Consider the following 15,822-nt stretch of genomic DNA (forward strand, 5'->3'; position numbering starts at 1 on the left):
GCTAAAAGACTTGTTTGTTGTCTTCTGAACCCCTTAGTCCCATAGGAGAAAGTGGGAATGTGCAGTAATATCTAGCTTAATCCCTGCAAGTGAGGGGAAAAGCATGTGTGCAAACTTTGGCTATCCCTGTGGGAAATTATGGTGGATCCTTGCTAGCTGAATCTCTTTTTGTATGGAGTCAGTACCTCACAAAATATTTCAGATTAGTGGGGAAACACTTGTCACTTGGGAGTGCTGGCCCTGCTGGGTTCTACTTTGGGAGTGGGAATACTAGCAGAGAGTGCTGGAGCAGTGGGATATGACAGCGTGTGGGCTCGGAGATGCTGCAGCCTTTTAAAGGTTATTTGGTGGGAGAGCTTAATGGATAATGATCAAGTGCAACAAGATTTACATATTTAGAAAATTTAGCATGCTCTGCAGCAGTGTCATGGCCTTTCTTCATTCCAGTGCAAGAAGCAAAAAAATGGTTTCCTAACAGAGAGAAGGTTGATGCTCCTTCTCGTGCCAGGTGTTGCACTGTGAGTGTGATCTGCAGTGATGTAGTGGGTGGTTTGGTTTGATTTTGGCTTTTTTCCCTAAAACTGTGCTGAGAGCTGGCATTTGAACAAGGAATGGTGATGAATGAAAGTGCTTCCCGTTCCTTTTATTAAAAATGGCTCAAAATTAGCACTGTGTATGTGGGACTGATGGAGAGTGACAAATTCACCAACCAAAGGTTTGAACTCAGACTGTTAGAAATGACAGCATATCTTTCTATTGACTGAAAGAATAAATGCAAATACATCTGCTAACCTCTGTTCCCTTGCCTGGGTTTTGACTCTGTATTTCAAAACTATGAAAGTATTCAGATGTCAAGTGAATAATATGAAGTACAAGGGAGAAATAACTTTTTTTTTTTCTCTCTCTCTTTTCCCCTCCACATTTTCCACAATTGCAGCCACAGGAATAAGTCTTCAGGCTGGCCTCACCCTTCAGGGACCTGGAGCTTGAACCAGGGAGCACCTTATGGATGGGAGATGACGGCAAACAGAGATGGAAGAGATTACTTCATCAGGTACGTGGGCAGTGTGAGCTGTGCAGCGTGGGGCACAGCAATGCAGCCCTGCTCTCAGCTGTATCGCCTTGGAATCCTAATTCCTGCTTCAGCCCTACATGGTTTATGTTCACTGGTTTGATAGCTCAGACTGTGCTTTCTGCTCTTTGCTTTGGTACTTGGTTACTTCATTTGCTCAAGAGAATGTTCATAATATAAGGACTTGTAATTCTTTGAGAATTAAAAGGTCATTAACAAAAGATGAATAAAAAGTAAAAATGCCATGTTTAAAGAACGAAGCAGAAGGTCAGTTCTGACTGAGACTTCCAACTCTTCTCCATGTTGATGCCTTAGGATTTAGCTTTTATTTTATATTTTTCAGATCCTGTACTCTTTATTGTATAAGTCTAAAACTCCACAGCCTGTCAGCTACTGTTCTCCTGTTTATTCAGACAAAGCAATTCCTCTCTCGGCCTGAAACTCAAGGACACCTTATTGTCTCAGGCCTAGAGAGATATAAACAACAGTGAAGGGGGTGGTGGGGGACAAACTTGGAGTAAATTACTTCATTACCTGAAACTGTAATTGGAGGATTAACCCCTGATATGGAAATAGATCAAACTTTTAACTTGTGACCTTTGTCCATTTACCCATCCATTGGAGGCTTTAGGTGTACCTATTGGCCCAAGGTGTACCTATTAAAGGCCTTTAATGAAGACCTGCTATTATACTCTTAATTTTGTCTAACCTCTATTTTAGGTAGCTGCTCCAAGGCATCAATGTGAAGTCTTTTGGTTTGTCTAATATATTAATGATACTGGTAATCAGAAAGTGTATGTTTGGATCCTGTATAGTAAATATACTAATTCTTAGTTTTCCCATAGTTTTTAGCTCTGGTTTAAAAATTAAATATAAACATATATGATATAATTGTAAGTATAATTGGATTTTCTTTTCCCATTGTAAACTGTGCAAAATTATTTTTTAAATCACTGAGGTGCCTTGGATAGAACACATTTTGCTGTTCTAGCAAATGTACTCTTAGGTGGCTTTCGAACTTCTTCACTAAGAAGGGGTGATGGTAGTGGGTTAGCAGAACCATTGGCTGCTTGGCATTATTTTCTTTAGCTTTCATTTCATTTTTAAGGTTAGCATTTTGTTGTTGTGAAGTTTTGGGTTTTAAAACTATTATTTATTTTTTTGTCTTTATCAACCTATTTAGAAACTTGCAGGTACTTGAAAAAGTTGTGGATGAGAATTAGAATTCTTTTAACACAGACTAGAAGGATAAAACATATTTTTAATTGACTGTTAAAAGTCATTAATTCTCTCAAGATCCTTCAACTGCAAAAAAATAACTGTAAAGCATAAGGCTGATGATCCCTGTAACTGTGCTTTGCTTCCCTAGCCTTTTTGACCACAGGGTATGCCTTGACTTCCTAGGAGGCATTTGCTTTCAGAGCCAAAGCAAGAATTGTAGCAGCCTGGTGACCTGAAGGCTTCCAAGATTTAGAGCGATTTCAGACCTGTCCAAATTGGAACAAATTTTCTGGGTTAATGAGGGCTCAGAAGCTGACTTTGAAATGTTGTTTTCTTGCTTCAACAAGTATTTATCATGCTTTGGATGTCTGAAAGATGGGCAGTGTGAAGCTGAATGCCAGGCACAATATAACTGTATTAGCATAGGTTTTCTGCCTGAGTTAATTAGGCTTGTCAAGAAGTATAGGTGAGCCTCCAAAGTACTGTGCAGATGTGAGACTGTTATTTCTTTTACTCAAGTTTGTGAAGATACCTGCACATCTCATTCCTATTTTCTACAGACTGTTGGCATGTTTTTGCCTGTGTGAATGAGATTCATTTGCAGGATTAATATCCTGATTATGAGGAGAGTTGCTACATTTGATTGCGCCTCTTTTCTCACTGGTCACATAACAGGATGCTGCACTTGTTGTGTTGCTGTCAACAGCTTTAGCTTACAAAAATCAGTGCCTTAGTACTCATTAATTTTACAATTTGGGAATATTTACTAATCCTCTGTAGCTAATGATTTTTTTTTTTTTTTTTGGAATGGCTTTTAGTACTCTGAAGTACCACATCCCTTTCTTAAATTGAGAAAACTGCATCTAGGAAAAAAAAAATCTATAACAGGGAGTGCTAAATTATGCCTTAAGTAATAAGAGGCCTGTGGTTGTTTTGTTGTTGGGGTAGTTGTTTTAGGTTATTTCCTCATCCTCATACAAGGTGCTTGTTTTTCATTCTCTTTTGGGTTTTGGTCTTTCTTCCATTTTTCTCTGCATGTGGATAGCAGAGTACATGGAGAAAAATAGTCTGCTCTGAGAGGTAAAGGGCATGAGGCCTCTGTAGAAGCCTTTGATGTTTTGTGCCAGACTTTCCAACCCACTGGAATCTCTGAGCAGTTTCAGGTGCAAGTTGAACACTGCTACATACCTACACATTGTGTGGTTGACAGTACATATTCCTACACATCATATTCATACAGTATTGAGTGTTTTACAGCAACAGCACTGGCTGTAGCATGTGCACAGATGTGCTTCCAGAGTAGTAATGCATCTTACATGAAATTATGCTCCCCAGGAATGCAGTACTTCTGGAAAAAGCCAGTACTTTTGGAAAAGAATGAAATCAGGAAACCCTTTGGAACCATGTACTGCTCCAGCCATCCACCATTACTAGGGAACATCAGCCCAGGTGGGGCTGCAATGTGACTGGATCGTTCCATTAGATATATCTTGGTTTTAGAAGAATGACCAAAGACTAAATAGAACCAGTGACTTGCCAGTGATTCCTCTGTGGAGGTGTACATAGTATTTGTTCTTACAGTGACTGTTATTTGGCAGAGAAGCTCTCTCTGGCTTTTAAAACAACTGTATTTGCAAGTACTTCATGAGACTATATAAATAAAAACAGAATTCATTTTTCTTTCATTCATTTTCACACCTAGATTTTAGGAATGATATAGTGAGATGATTATTGACTGTTATGCCAATAAAGACAGGAGAGAGATCAGTGAGATAGCATTTTTATTGTCTCTAAAGCTTTTTATAGCCATGCAGATTAACAAATTGCATCATACTGAAGGAGAAAAAGCAATTCAAATACTTTGCTTTGTTTTGATTAAAGCTGTATAACCAGGTATTATCACAATGAAATGTATGTGTGAGTTCTGTACAAGGAACTAACATGATTCATAGCGACTTTAACTGCTTTTTAATGAAATAATTTACTTTTTGCCATATGTACATATCCATTCAGCTGCAAGGAGACATATTGTAATTTTGAAATTGTGTGAGGAATAGAGAATCCAGGAGAATCTGATGGTGAAATTAAATGTAATTATATAGTGTTGGTGCAAATGCTTTGAGGCATGAATGGGAAGAGATGTTTATTCGTTCTGCTGAAGCAAATTTGATTTCTTTCAGATCTCTGAAAGCCCTTACGACATGAGCTAATCAGGGGCAGCTTCCATCGCCAGGCAGTACTTTTGTAAAAGTGTGAGAAGAATCTCTTATCAAAATGTTTTCAGATGTTGCCATCAATTCATTATCTCTTCTGTACAGATGGCACAACCAGGGTCATTTTGCAAGCCTCTAAAATATTTTTTCTTAAGTTTAGGCCATGGTACATAAAAGTTTCAGAACTTCACCCATTCCCTTTTAACTTGCCCCTTTTACTTGAAATAGCACTATGATATAAGTAATACATTTCAGTATGGGAGGATGGCAATCATCTAGAATTCTCCCAGCACGTTTCTGTATTCCACAAGCTGTATTTAACTGGACTTTTAATATGAAATAATTTGAATATAGTATATTTAACCACTTCAAAGACCTAAGTGTTTTAATTGCATTTATTATATATGCTGTGTAGTATATGATTATGAGAAATTTTGTAATGTTAATTCAAATAAAAGCATGACACATATTAAAAACTGTTTTGTGTGAATATAGTATTCCAGAGAGATAGTATGTGGAGCAGAAGGTTTTGGCTGATCTCATATACAAAAGGTTTAGCCCCATGGCAATTTTAAGTCCTTATTTTTGCCACAGCTAAGATCTTACTGATTTTTGGACCTGTACATTTTTGTCCTTTCCCTTGTGGAAATTTTGCTGCTTGTCAGATCTAGAGGAAGTTGATAGATGGAAATAAACAGACAAAAGCTAATAAAAAGTCAATCTTATGGAGAAAGCAATAAATTTTATGTTGGTTTTGCCCTAAGCCAGTCCTTTCCATGGTCAGATGAAGTTGCAGAATGGTTTAGCATGGAAGAATCCTCTGAAGGTCAGCCTCTCCAGCCTTCTGCTCAGACCATAGACATTACCAGGTGATGAGCATTGCCGCAACACTGAAATATCTGAATGGTTTGAGAATAGAGTTGCAACAGAGTTTTATTGTCTTAAACTGCCCTACAACTGCACTTTAATGTGCAAGTTGAAACAACATTCACTGCCTTCAAAAGTCATACCTTTTTGATTCCTATTGCTGTTTAATTCCTAAGGAATTGGATGCTTTGGTATTTTCATGGATCTGGTTTCTGTCATTCAAATAAAGACCAAGGAATGAGAAATAAAATTCGCTGAAAGGAAGTGTAGCCCTTCTTAAGTGAACTTAAATAACACTGGTTCCACTAATGTGTAGTTAGTTATTAGATTCTCAAGATAGAGGGGTCTGTTAGGTAAGTTTATTGCTATATTCTTGTTTGCAAAAGGTGCTATTGGTTGTGTTTATTTTGCTTTGTTATTTTTATTGATTGTGTTCAGTTATTCTTGCCTGGGAGGATGAGGGGGTCTGTCTGTGTTTCCACTTTGGTTTGCTCCCTGTTTGGCTCCAAGGACCCTGACCATCTGTCCTTTGTGCATATTAGCTTACTTCTGTGCTCCAGTCTGGAACAAACTGAACAAACAGTTGGGATCCTAGGCAAGAAATTAAAGAAGCACACCCAGAGATCAAAGCCTGCAGCATCATTAGTGCTTGGCTTGAGCCCACGGGTCAATCTCCAGAGTACACAGCAGAACTGGGAGAGTACTACCTGTCAAAAGTATTTCCAAATTTTATTTATGTTAATATGACATGGTTGCTAGGACAGTTGAAATGACTAAGTGATCCACCCAGTAGATGAGAGAAATTGTGAGGATGTAGGCTACTTGGATTCAGCAAAGTCTTTGATATTTTCTCCCATGGCATTCTCATGGAGAAGCTGGCAGCCCACATCCTGGACAAGTGCTCTCTTGACTGGATTAGAAACTGGCTGTATGACTGAGCCCAGAGAACAGTCCAAGCAAATGGTGTCACATCCAGTCGGAGACCAGTACTGCACCAGTGCTGGACCATAGCTCAGACTGGACTAGTGTGGTTTAATACCTTTATGGAAGATCAGGATGAGGGGATCAAACACTAAGTGGGATGGGAGTGCTGATCTGCTTGAAGGTTGGAAGACTCTGCAGAGGGAACTGGATAGGCTGGATCAATGGGGTGAGGCAGTAGGGTGAGGTTCTGTTGAGTGATCCACTCAGTGCAGGTAGCTCAGTGTGCAGCTGCAGTGTGAGCTGCAGGTCCAGCTCTGTGGGGTGGGAGCTGGCTCTACAGGCTGTGAACTGCCAACCCTGCATAACAAAGGGCACGGGCCCTATGGCCCAGCCAGGAGACTGGACACTCAGAGACACAGCAGGAGCCAAGCATCCCAGCCTTCCCTGTGCTTAGACTGCAAGGATACAAAATCCCAGGTTTCCTTTTTTTCTGGAGTCTCACCTCAGAGGCATCCAGCTCAAACTGTTAATTTGTTATTGCACCATGTTTAAATTATTCTAAGCATCAAGGCCTGTGAGACTCTGCTATGGGAAACTTGGGGTCGAGCTTGTAAGGAAACCCGGTCTATGAGTGTGGGGTGTGTAGCTGTGAAGGGGCCTTGGTCCTGGCTTAGGTGGTGTGAAATGGACAGTGACTCCTGGATTGTCAGACAGGTTGAACAAGTCCAAGTTGCCCACTCCTGCACTTCAGTCACAACACTCCCCGCAGCACTACAGGCTTAAGGGAGAGTGGTTGGAAAGCAGGCCAGTGGGAAAGGACCTGAGGGTGTTGGTTGACAGCAGGCTGAACATGAGCTGGTGTGTACTCAGATGGCTGAGATGGCCAACAACATCCTGGATTGCATCAAAAATAGTGGGACCAACAGGATTGAGGAAGTAATTGTTCCCCTGCACTAGCCACTGGTGAGGTCATACGTCAAATTCTGTGTTCAGGTCTGGGCTCTTCAAGAAAGACATTGAGGTGCTGGAGTGTGTGCAGAGAAGGGCAACAGAGCTGGTGAAGGGTCTAGAGAGCTGAATTGTATGAGGAGCTGCTGAGGGAGCTGGGGTGTTTAGCCTGGAGAAAAGGAGGATGTGGGGAGACATTGCTGCTCTTCTCAGCTGCCTGAAAAAAAGTTATAGCAAGATGAGGGTTGGCCTCTTCTCCCAAGCAACTAGTGACAGAATGAGAGGACATAGCCTCAAGCTGCCATAGGGGAGGTTCAGCTTGGACATCAGGAAGAATTTATTCATGGAAAGGGTTGTTAAACATTGGAACAGACTGCCCATGTGGAGTCATCATCCCTGGAGGTGTTCAAGAAATGACTCTATGTGGCACTTAGTGCTATGGTCTAGTTGACAAGGTGTTAATTGGTCAAAGGTTAGACTTGGAGTCTTTTCCAACCTAAACGATTCTGTGCCACATCATATTTTGGTATCCTGAGCACTTTGTTGTTTACTAGTGCTTTTGTATTTAATATCAAAAAATTAATCTAGACTTCTTCCAGGTGTATCTGGCAAGCTTAATTCTTTTCTCTAAGGTATGTTATCCTGCATATATAACCTCCGTGATTTTTGGCTTGTGAAATCGTTACATTTAGGTTGTCCTTGTTTGGCTTAGTAGCTGTGCTATTCCTGAAACATGACATTCTCAAGTGTCAGTTTTTGCCCTGTACAGAAAATAGAGGTAATGTGTTCATGTTCTTTGATAACTATTGTAGCTCACAACATCCTAAATTCTCAAAGCATACATGGTACAATATTTCTTTACAAAAAAATAATGTTATTATATTCTTCTATACTCAAATACTTACCTAAATTTTCTTTAGTTGTCTTCATCTTATTGCTTTAGTGCCTCCTGTGCTTAGAAGAGGAACTCAGTTGTGTTTTCTGAAAGTTCACCTCTGTGACTGTTGACGCATCTTGTCTGACCTGCGTGCTCCTGCTTGTACATCCAGTTCTCATAGCTGGTCAGCAGCGTGGAATGACACAACACAATCACTGATGATATTAATGGCCTATCAATCAAGCATCCTGCTTATTAAGGACCACTAATTTATACCAGATGCAAAACTGAGGATCACAGTCTGCAAATCAGTTTACTTTAAAATAAATAAGCACAGAAGATGATCAGACCTGTGAGAAGATTATGCTCCTGCATGGTGGGGGTGTAGGGAGGCAGAGATCTGAAGCTTGCTCTTGGGGAGAGAGGTTTATTGGAGATCCAGGAATGCCCAAGCCTCGTGCTCTCAGGCGTAGCACGTGGCCGGGCTTAGGAGGACGGGGGAGGGGAGAGATAAAAGGAGGGTTTAGGAGTGGGGAAGCCCCAGGATGGGAGAGGGGAGGAAGTCCAAGAGAGGGAGGAAGTCCAAGAGACTGCATGGCCCCTCGGAGCCCCCTTATCAAGGGCTTCTAGGTGGGCCGGGACAAGGCATGGGCCAATGGGGTTACAGACTCTGATGCTTCAGGGGCAGGTACAGGGGTGCGGGATAAGCCACAATCTTTTGGGGGGTGGGATGGAACAGTCCATTTCACTCCAGGACTCATCCAAGGGCATAAGTGACATCCGGCTAGCTAAGGTAACAATTATATCTCTCTATCATTTGCAACACAGACCATTCAGCAATTTTAAAAAATTATTATTTTCTTTTGTTTTTTCTAGCCTACCCCAACATGTGTTCTGTAGGTGTTTGCATTGTTGGAAGGTTCTGAAAACCATCAATGGATATAAGTAAAATATAGTGAAAGCCTTGATTGTTGTTACTGTGTTGTTCATCTTCCTGGGTTTTCAAAAGGCTGTTGTTGCTTTACTTTAAAACTACCACAGTACATAAGGCCATAATGAAAGTTTGAAGTCACAGGAGCCACCTTCTGCCCTGTAGGTATGATATTACATAGCACTTTATTGAGCACATTGCATTCTTTCATCTCTAAGTACAGAAACAATGTTGACTGGATTCACAGGGGATTTATGTGATATTCACAAAAATATGAGCAGCACAGCTGCTGCTGCTTCGTTCATGAGGGCACTCATCCCTTGTGCAGGGCACCTTTCCTCCGGGCGAGGGCTGTGAGCAGAGGCAGCCCGTGTGCTGGTTCAGTGCCTCCAGCCAAAGGCTGACTGCCGTGCACCTCTTCGGGCACCTCGACTCCCAGGTGAGATGCCAAGGGGAAAAAAGGCAGTGGAATCATGCTCTGGCCCACTTATTCCCGAGTCCCTAAAAGGGACATCCAATGAGATTGAATGGCAGGCAGTTTAATAGTGATAAAAATAGTACAACCTACATAATTAGCAAATAGAACTTTCAGCTACAGGTTACAGTAAAGGCTAAAATGCTTCATAGGATTGAAATGTACATTTGCAAAGTACATTTGTAATAAGACTTTCACTATTAAATTACATAGGATTAAAAAAATTAGAGCAGATATAAAATCTTATGTTTCAGACAAGTGGGTGAGTCAGCTGCTGACTGCCTAGGGCTAGGACGAAACTTCCTGTATTAATCAGGTTATTCTATAATTACAAGGTTTCTTGCACCTTCCTCTGAAGCGGGTACTGAGTGCTGTCAGAGAAAGAATACTGGACCAGGCGGACAACAGGTCTGATCGGTATGATGATTCTTGGTTTTTTCTATCTCTTTTATTTATTTTTTTTTTAATTCCCTTGTCACTAATACGGATGGTTGATATGAACAGTGTGCTATTAGAGAAGGAGTGCTACTTTGCTTCTTCCAGACTGAATACAAATTTGCTTTCTGTTGCTAAGGATTTGACCTACTCAAGGACAGAATCATATGGTGGAAGGGGGAGTGGGTCTAGAAGAGATGAGCAGCAGCAGGGATACACAAATGGAAGGGACTTTTTAAAACAAACCTGAATAATTAGAAAGCAGAAGGAAAATTGTAAAGCAACATGTTTATGTCAGTGGTTTGCCTAGAGACTACTCAGGTATGGTGAAAAAGAAAGTATTTTTAAAACAGCTTAACCTCCTGAAAAGAGAGCATGATTTAACAAGTGCCCTTCCTTCACAAAGAGATGTTGCTCTACCTAGAAATACAGCAGTCATAAATATGACAGACAAAGTGATGTTAATACTGGCTGGGATAAATCGTTGTAATAATGGAAGGTATGATAGCAAGGAGATGACAGTTTGTGGGGTTGTTTTATTTTAACTAGAGCATAGAAAAATTGAGAGTTCATTACATTGTAAGGCAGCTGTACATAACCTGGTTAGTGTGCTGTAACTCAGGAGCTCATCACAGCAATGTGGCTTCCTCCCTCTCTACTGGCTTGCAGTTTTTGAGTCCCCTCTGCACACACATAGAACCCTCACTGACTGAACCAAGAGTATTTCCCACACTGGAAAGGTGAGGGGGGTTATACAAGAAGGTGTGAATGTGGGTGAGACTCCTCAGAATAAAAGAAGCTTTTGCTCAGTCATTTGCCTTGAGTTGCCTGGATGTAATTATACCTAAGGGAGTACAGGGAATCATACTGTGGGCCACTGCTACAGCAAATTTAATGTTTCTGAGCTAGTCCTCTGTGTTTTCTCCAAACACAGACTGGATGGGGACACCATGAAAATCAGAGAATTGCATCCTGAGCACTGTTACTCTAGTGTGTTTGAAGGTGGATTAGGAAGGAATAACACTTCCGGAGTAGAACCTGTGTTAAAAAAAAAAAAATCAAAGTTCTCTAACCCAGGATCACAGAGTACATTAACACAGAGGTGCAAAGATTAAATCCTCAGTATTGTTGGAGTACACAGTGTTCTAGGTAGGTGTTTCATATGGAATAACAGCTCATCAGTGAATTGCAGCATGTAAATACTTTTGAAGAAGCATTGCTTTGCTAGACCAAGATACCCTTCCTGGGAGTGTAAAACAAATTCTTGTGAACAGTTTATGTGAGAATGATAGGCCCCACTGGAGTCTGTTTTTTTCAAGCATTTCTCCCCTAAAACAGTGTGGTCCCTGCAGAACTGAGATTAAAGGTGTCAAGTTCTGGTTCTGCAAAGCCATGAAGTGGCTGGAAGAGTGGTAATGGTTTGTAAGAAGTTAAGTCTTATCTTGGGTCACATGCTGGTATCCCAATTCATGCAAACACAGCGACTCCGCATATGAAGTAAAACCAGGCTATGTAAAAATACAGAGGGGAATACAGCCCCAGAAACACCTAAAAGGTGTTTTCTGCAGCTTGTACATGGGACCTTAGTGGCCATGACTTGAAAAATTAAATAAAGCAAAGCTGTCTGATACTTAGTGATGTAACTGAGACCTTTCACAGCAAAGGCAAAGTGAAAATTTCCCCTAGAGCTGCAGTTACGACATTGAGAGAAAAATGTGCTGGAGCTGAGTGATAGAGCTGAAAAAAAAAAAAAAAGTATGAGAATTAGCACACTCTATTGCTGCTGTTTAAATAGCACAGTTGAAGTTTACCATTTCATCATGGTGTATGTACAGAATTTAAAATGAGTTACTTAATGTGTTATGTCATGCCAGGAAATACTGTATTTCCAGCAGACACTCATGTACTAAGGAACTGCATGCTGATGTGTATGAAAGCCAGCACTTAGGAAGCCTAATTCATCTTGATGGATTAATTTCTCTCATATTAATATATTTACAGTTTTCTGTAAAGAAAATAAAGTATAAGCCTCCTGTGAAAGATTCTTGTCTGGACTGATACTGTAAAATGGGAACATAATTTGTTTTAGAAAGACAAGATGATACTACCAAAAGTTTACTGAATTTTACTTCTCATTTAGTTTTAAATTTCCCTTCTTATAATAAAATACTGTCTAATTATACTCAAAATTCTCAGCTCACAAATATAATTATAAGAATCCTCATATTTTGTATGTTGCCATATATGTATAAGATTCAGGTAAGAAATAGTTCAACGGAACTCAGATTAATCTAGTCACTGACAACATTATGACTCACTGCAGTATTTTGAAAGCTGTTTATCTCAAGTTCACTGGAATCCTGGACCGTTCCACAGAAGAACTTCAATTTAAAATAAACCAATCAAACTGTGTCGCTGAGCAATTAAATATCTCCATGGTAACAGGGATTAAGCACATAAAGTAAAGACCTGCTGACAGTGCAGAGATTATTTCAAATTTCTGGCTCTTCCAGCAGTAGACAAATGAATTTACATTTTCTGTATTGAACATTGGGAGACATAAAATGAAAGCAATTGAGCTACTTCTGTGACATCTTGGGACTTCAGACAGTATTTTCTTGACAGGGGAAGTAATTAGCTGGAATTACAAGAAGGAACTTAGCAGATACAAATAAGCATTTGCTCATGGGATTTATTTAGCTCTTCATAATTAAAACCTGGATAGGCATATTATTTAGGATACAAATAGCACGGAAAAATCTTGCCACAATTTAAAAAATTTAACAGCATAATGACACCTTTTTTTTTTTAGTTTTTAAGTGATCTTAGGTTCACTTAGGAGAGAAGGTTATTTGCAGCTCTGCTGTCAGGTAATATTTTTAATGAGAAATGTACTTCTGAAGTTATAGTGCAGATAGACATACTGATATTCAGTGAAGACATAGGACAATGCTTTAATCAATCCTAATATTTTTCTGATTCTCTCTATTCCTAGATTTTCATGTGTATTATTAAATACTATTGGAAATGCACATCTGCTGGAATGTGTAGTTTTCAGCTTTCAGTTATGTGGCTTAGGATTGGTTTGATTTTTTTTTCTCAGATTGACTTTTGGTTTGGTTCCTAGTGACATGGAATGACTTGAAAAGGGCCTTAAAAATGAATCAGTTCCAACCACCTGCTGTGCACAGGGACAGCTTTCACTAGACCATGTTGCTCACCACTGCATCTAGCCTGGCCTTGAAAACTTCCAACAATGGGGCATCCAAAACTTCTTTGGGCAACTTGTGTCTTCCAGTTCCTCACCAACCTCAGAGTAAAGAATTTCTTCCTAGTATCTAATCTAAATTGAGCCTCTTTCAGATTACAACCATTTCTCCTTGTCCTGCCATTGAAAACCCTTGTAAAATGGCTTTTTCCATCTCTCCTGTAGGGCCCCTTAAGGTACTAGAAGGCTGCTCTGATGTCTCCCTGGATCCTTCTCTTCTCCAGACTGAACAATCCCATTTCTTCCAATCTTTCTTGATAGGAGAGTTGCTTTTCTGTCAAACTATGGGAAGCAGAAGTGAGCTGCCCCCAGTGTGTAAACAATTAATCCTGTAGCTCTTCATCCTGTATTAGGCAGATGTAAACTCTGCAGTGCTTCTGCATTCTGAATATCCTCTCAGTATTTTGAGCTCACAATATGTGAGCTGAAAGGTGTATGCTTCCCACCACTAGTGTTTATGAGTTTGAGGTTGGTCTTGGAATCATACTGTTCTCATTCTTTGTGGCAGGATGGACTTCCCACCCTTGCATAGCGGATAAGATACTTGGAAAACATTTTATGAGACCAAGTTGTAGATGGACCCACAACGCACCCTCTTCAGCTGGAATTAGAATTTATCTACCCTGTCAGTCTACATTTTGTTGTCTGCTTTTGATTGTGGGAATCTATACAGTCTTGGATGTCTTTGGTTCCTTGTTCATTTCAAGCATAAGCTTAAGTTTCTGTGCATAAAGAGACAGGCTGTTTAGCTGTGTTCTTATAAAGAGACATTGCTTCAATTGTCCTAGTTTTCTGACTCTCAGCATTATGTTAGAATGTCCTTCCTTGCATATTGAGATGCAATTTTTTTTCTTTGCATCTTGGGATGAAAAAGGTTTGTTAAAAATCCATCATAAATATGGCAGATATGTCTAAAAGTCATTGTAACTGGTATGTTCCTAAAGGAAGAGATGAATACCAAGCACATTTGGTAGGAGTGAGTGTAGAGGGTCTGTTTATGGCTGCACTCTTTAACCATTCAAAAAAAGCAGAAGCCCATGTTAAAGTTTGCTCCTAGGATAAACATCCAGCAAATGTAGAAGGATGAAGTGCTGAAACATTGATGAAACTTAAGGAAAAACAGAAAGTCCGGGGTATATGGAGGAGATGTCTTAAGAAACAACTTCAAAGATAAGGAGAGGGTTTCTGAGAAGTACTGTTTTAGATAATGCAGTTCCTGGGCTTGACCACGTGGGAACAGTTTTACCTGGGGTCTAAAGAGATACTTCATATCTCTGTTCCTGCTTATAATCCCTTTTGTGCAGTGTTTTCTTCTTGCTGGTCTGTTTACTGGTTTTGTTTAATCCAGTCAGTGCCTTGAGCTGGACAGAAGAGACTTGGCAAAAAGCCATACTGATAAAAGACATTTTGGGTTAGGCCACGAGGGGCTGATTTTGGCACCTCATAGTAAGGAAATTTAGAGGTTTTGTTGCATGATTCCTGTTGCCAGCATCCAATGAAGATGCAGTTCAACCTTTTTAACAGGGTCCTATGGAAGTACAAGCTAGTGATCTATCTCTGAGAAGGAAACTGTAAACACAGCAATGGTGTTGCACACTGATAAGCTGTAACTTTCTAATAAGAAATCCTTTTAGTTAAAATATACATATAAAATATACAGGTTTCAATGCCTTCAAACACATGCCAAAATTGCGGCTATGTCTTGAAAAAGATTTGGCTCCCCAGAGTGTCACACTATGACTAGCCAGAAGTTCCCAAAAGGCTTTGAACAGTGCCTGGTAAGAGAAATCCCAACATCAATATACTCAAGCTCCATTTGAGACAGTCCTGTTAGTTTCCCTGACTAGAATTAATTAAAGCAAGTGCAAGCTAATGGGCAGATCATAGAAACAGCTGCTTTCATGGCGTGAGCCTTCAGGAGCACTGTTCCTGAAGGAGGAACCCTATCACCTGAACATAATGTGTAATAGATGCACAGCTGGTTTCCCAGCCTTGCCTGTGTGACTTGCATAGGCAATTGAGCTCCGTGCCGAAAGCCTGGGCGCCACTGGGAGAGTGACAGGACAGGGCTCCATGTAGAGCTGCTTGGGGGATGGCTTGATTTTTTCCATAAGCTTCTTTTCCACCAAACTGTACTCAGAGTGAGCTGGCATATCCCATGCAGCCTAAGAAAGAAATGATATCGTGACTGCCCATGCTGAGGATTTGGGAATGTGAAACAGCCAGGTAGCAGTTAGCTTAATGGTGCTGTTGTTTGACTTTGAACTCAAATTTAAAGAACTGATCAGCAGAACCTCCAGAGAAATTTGCTCCAAAAATTTGGGGTTTTGGTCACGGGAGTTTTTTTTTTTTTTGTTATTGTTTTACTGGGGGTTTTTTGTTCGTTTGTTGGCTGGGTTTTTTGAGTTTTGTTTAGCTTGTTAGTTTTGTTTTGTTTTGTTTTTTATTTGGTTGCTTTGGTTTTGGTTGGTTTTGTTTTGGCTTTTTTGTTTATACTGCAGGAGCACAGGAAGTCTACCACATAAAATTAGGATCCTCATGTACTAATTTTGGTTACTAAATGTACTAAATGGTTACTAAAATGTAAGAAT

At 40.1% G+C, this 15,822-nt stretch overlaps 1 protein-coding gene across 6 annotated transcripts in view; it reads left to right on the forward strand.

Annotated features, from left to right (window-relative positions):
- The window catches only part of FRMPD4 (FERM and PDZ domain containing 4), a 292,904-nt gene that overhangs the window by 181,574 nt on the left and 95,508 nt on the right, over window positions 1–15,822 (forward strand). For 5 of the 6 annotated variants that reach the window (XM_077781595.1, XM_077781599.1, XM_077781600.1 and 2 more), the window contains exon 2: window positions 938–1,054. In XM_077781595.1, the coding sequence (XP_077637721.1) occupies window positions 938–1,054 (117 nt within the window). Of the gene's footprint in view, window positions 1–937; window positions 1,055–9,623; window positions 9,946–15,822 lie in introns of those variants that run through there. The other variant, XM_077781601.1, reaches the window with a different exon arrangement.

Source organism: Lonchura striata, chromosome 2 (genome assembly GCF_046129695.1).
Source record: "Lonchura striata isolate bLonStr1 chromosome 2, bLonStr1.mat, whole genome shotgun sequence".
Classification (NCBI taxonomy): domain Eukaryota; kingdom Metazoa; phylum Chordata; class Aves; order Passeriformes; family Estrildidae; genus Lonchura; species Lonchura striata.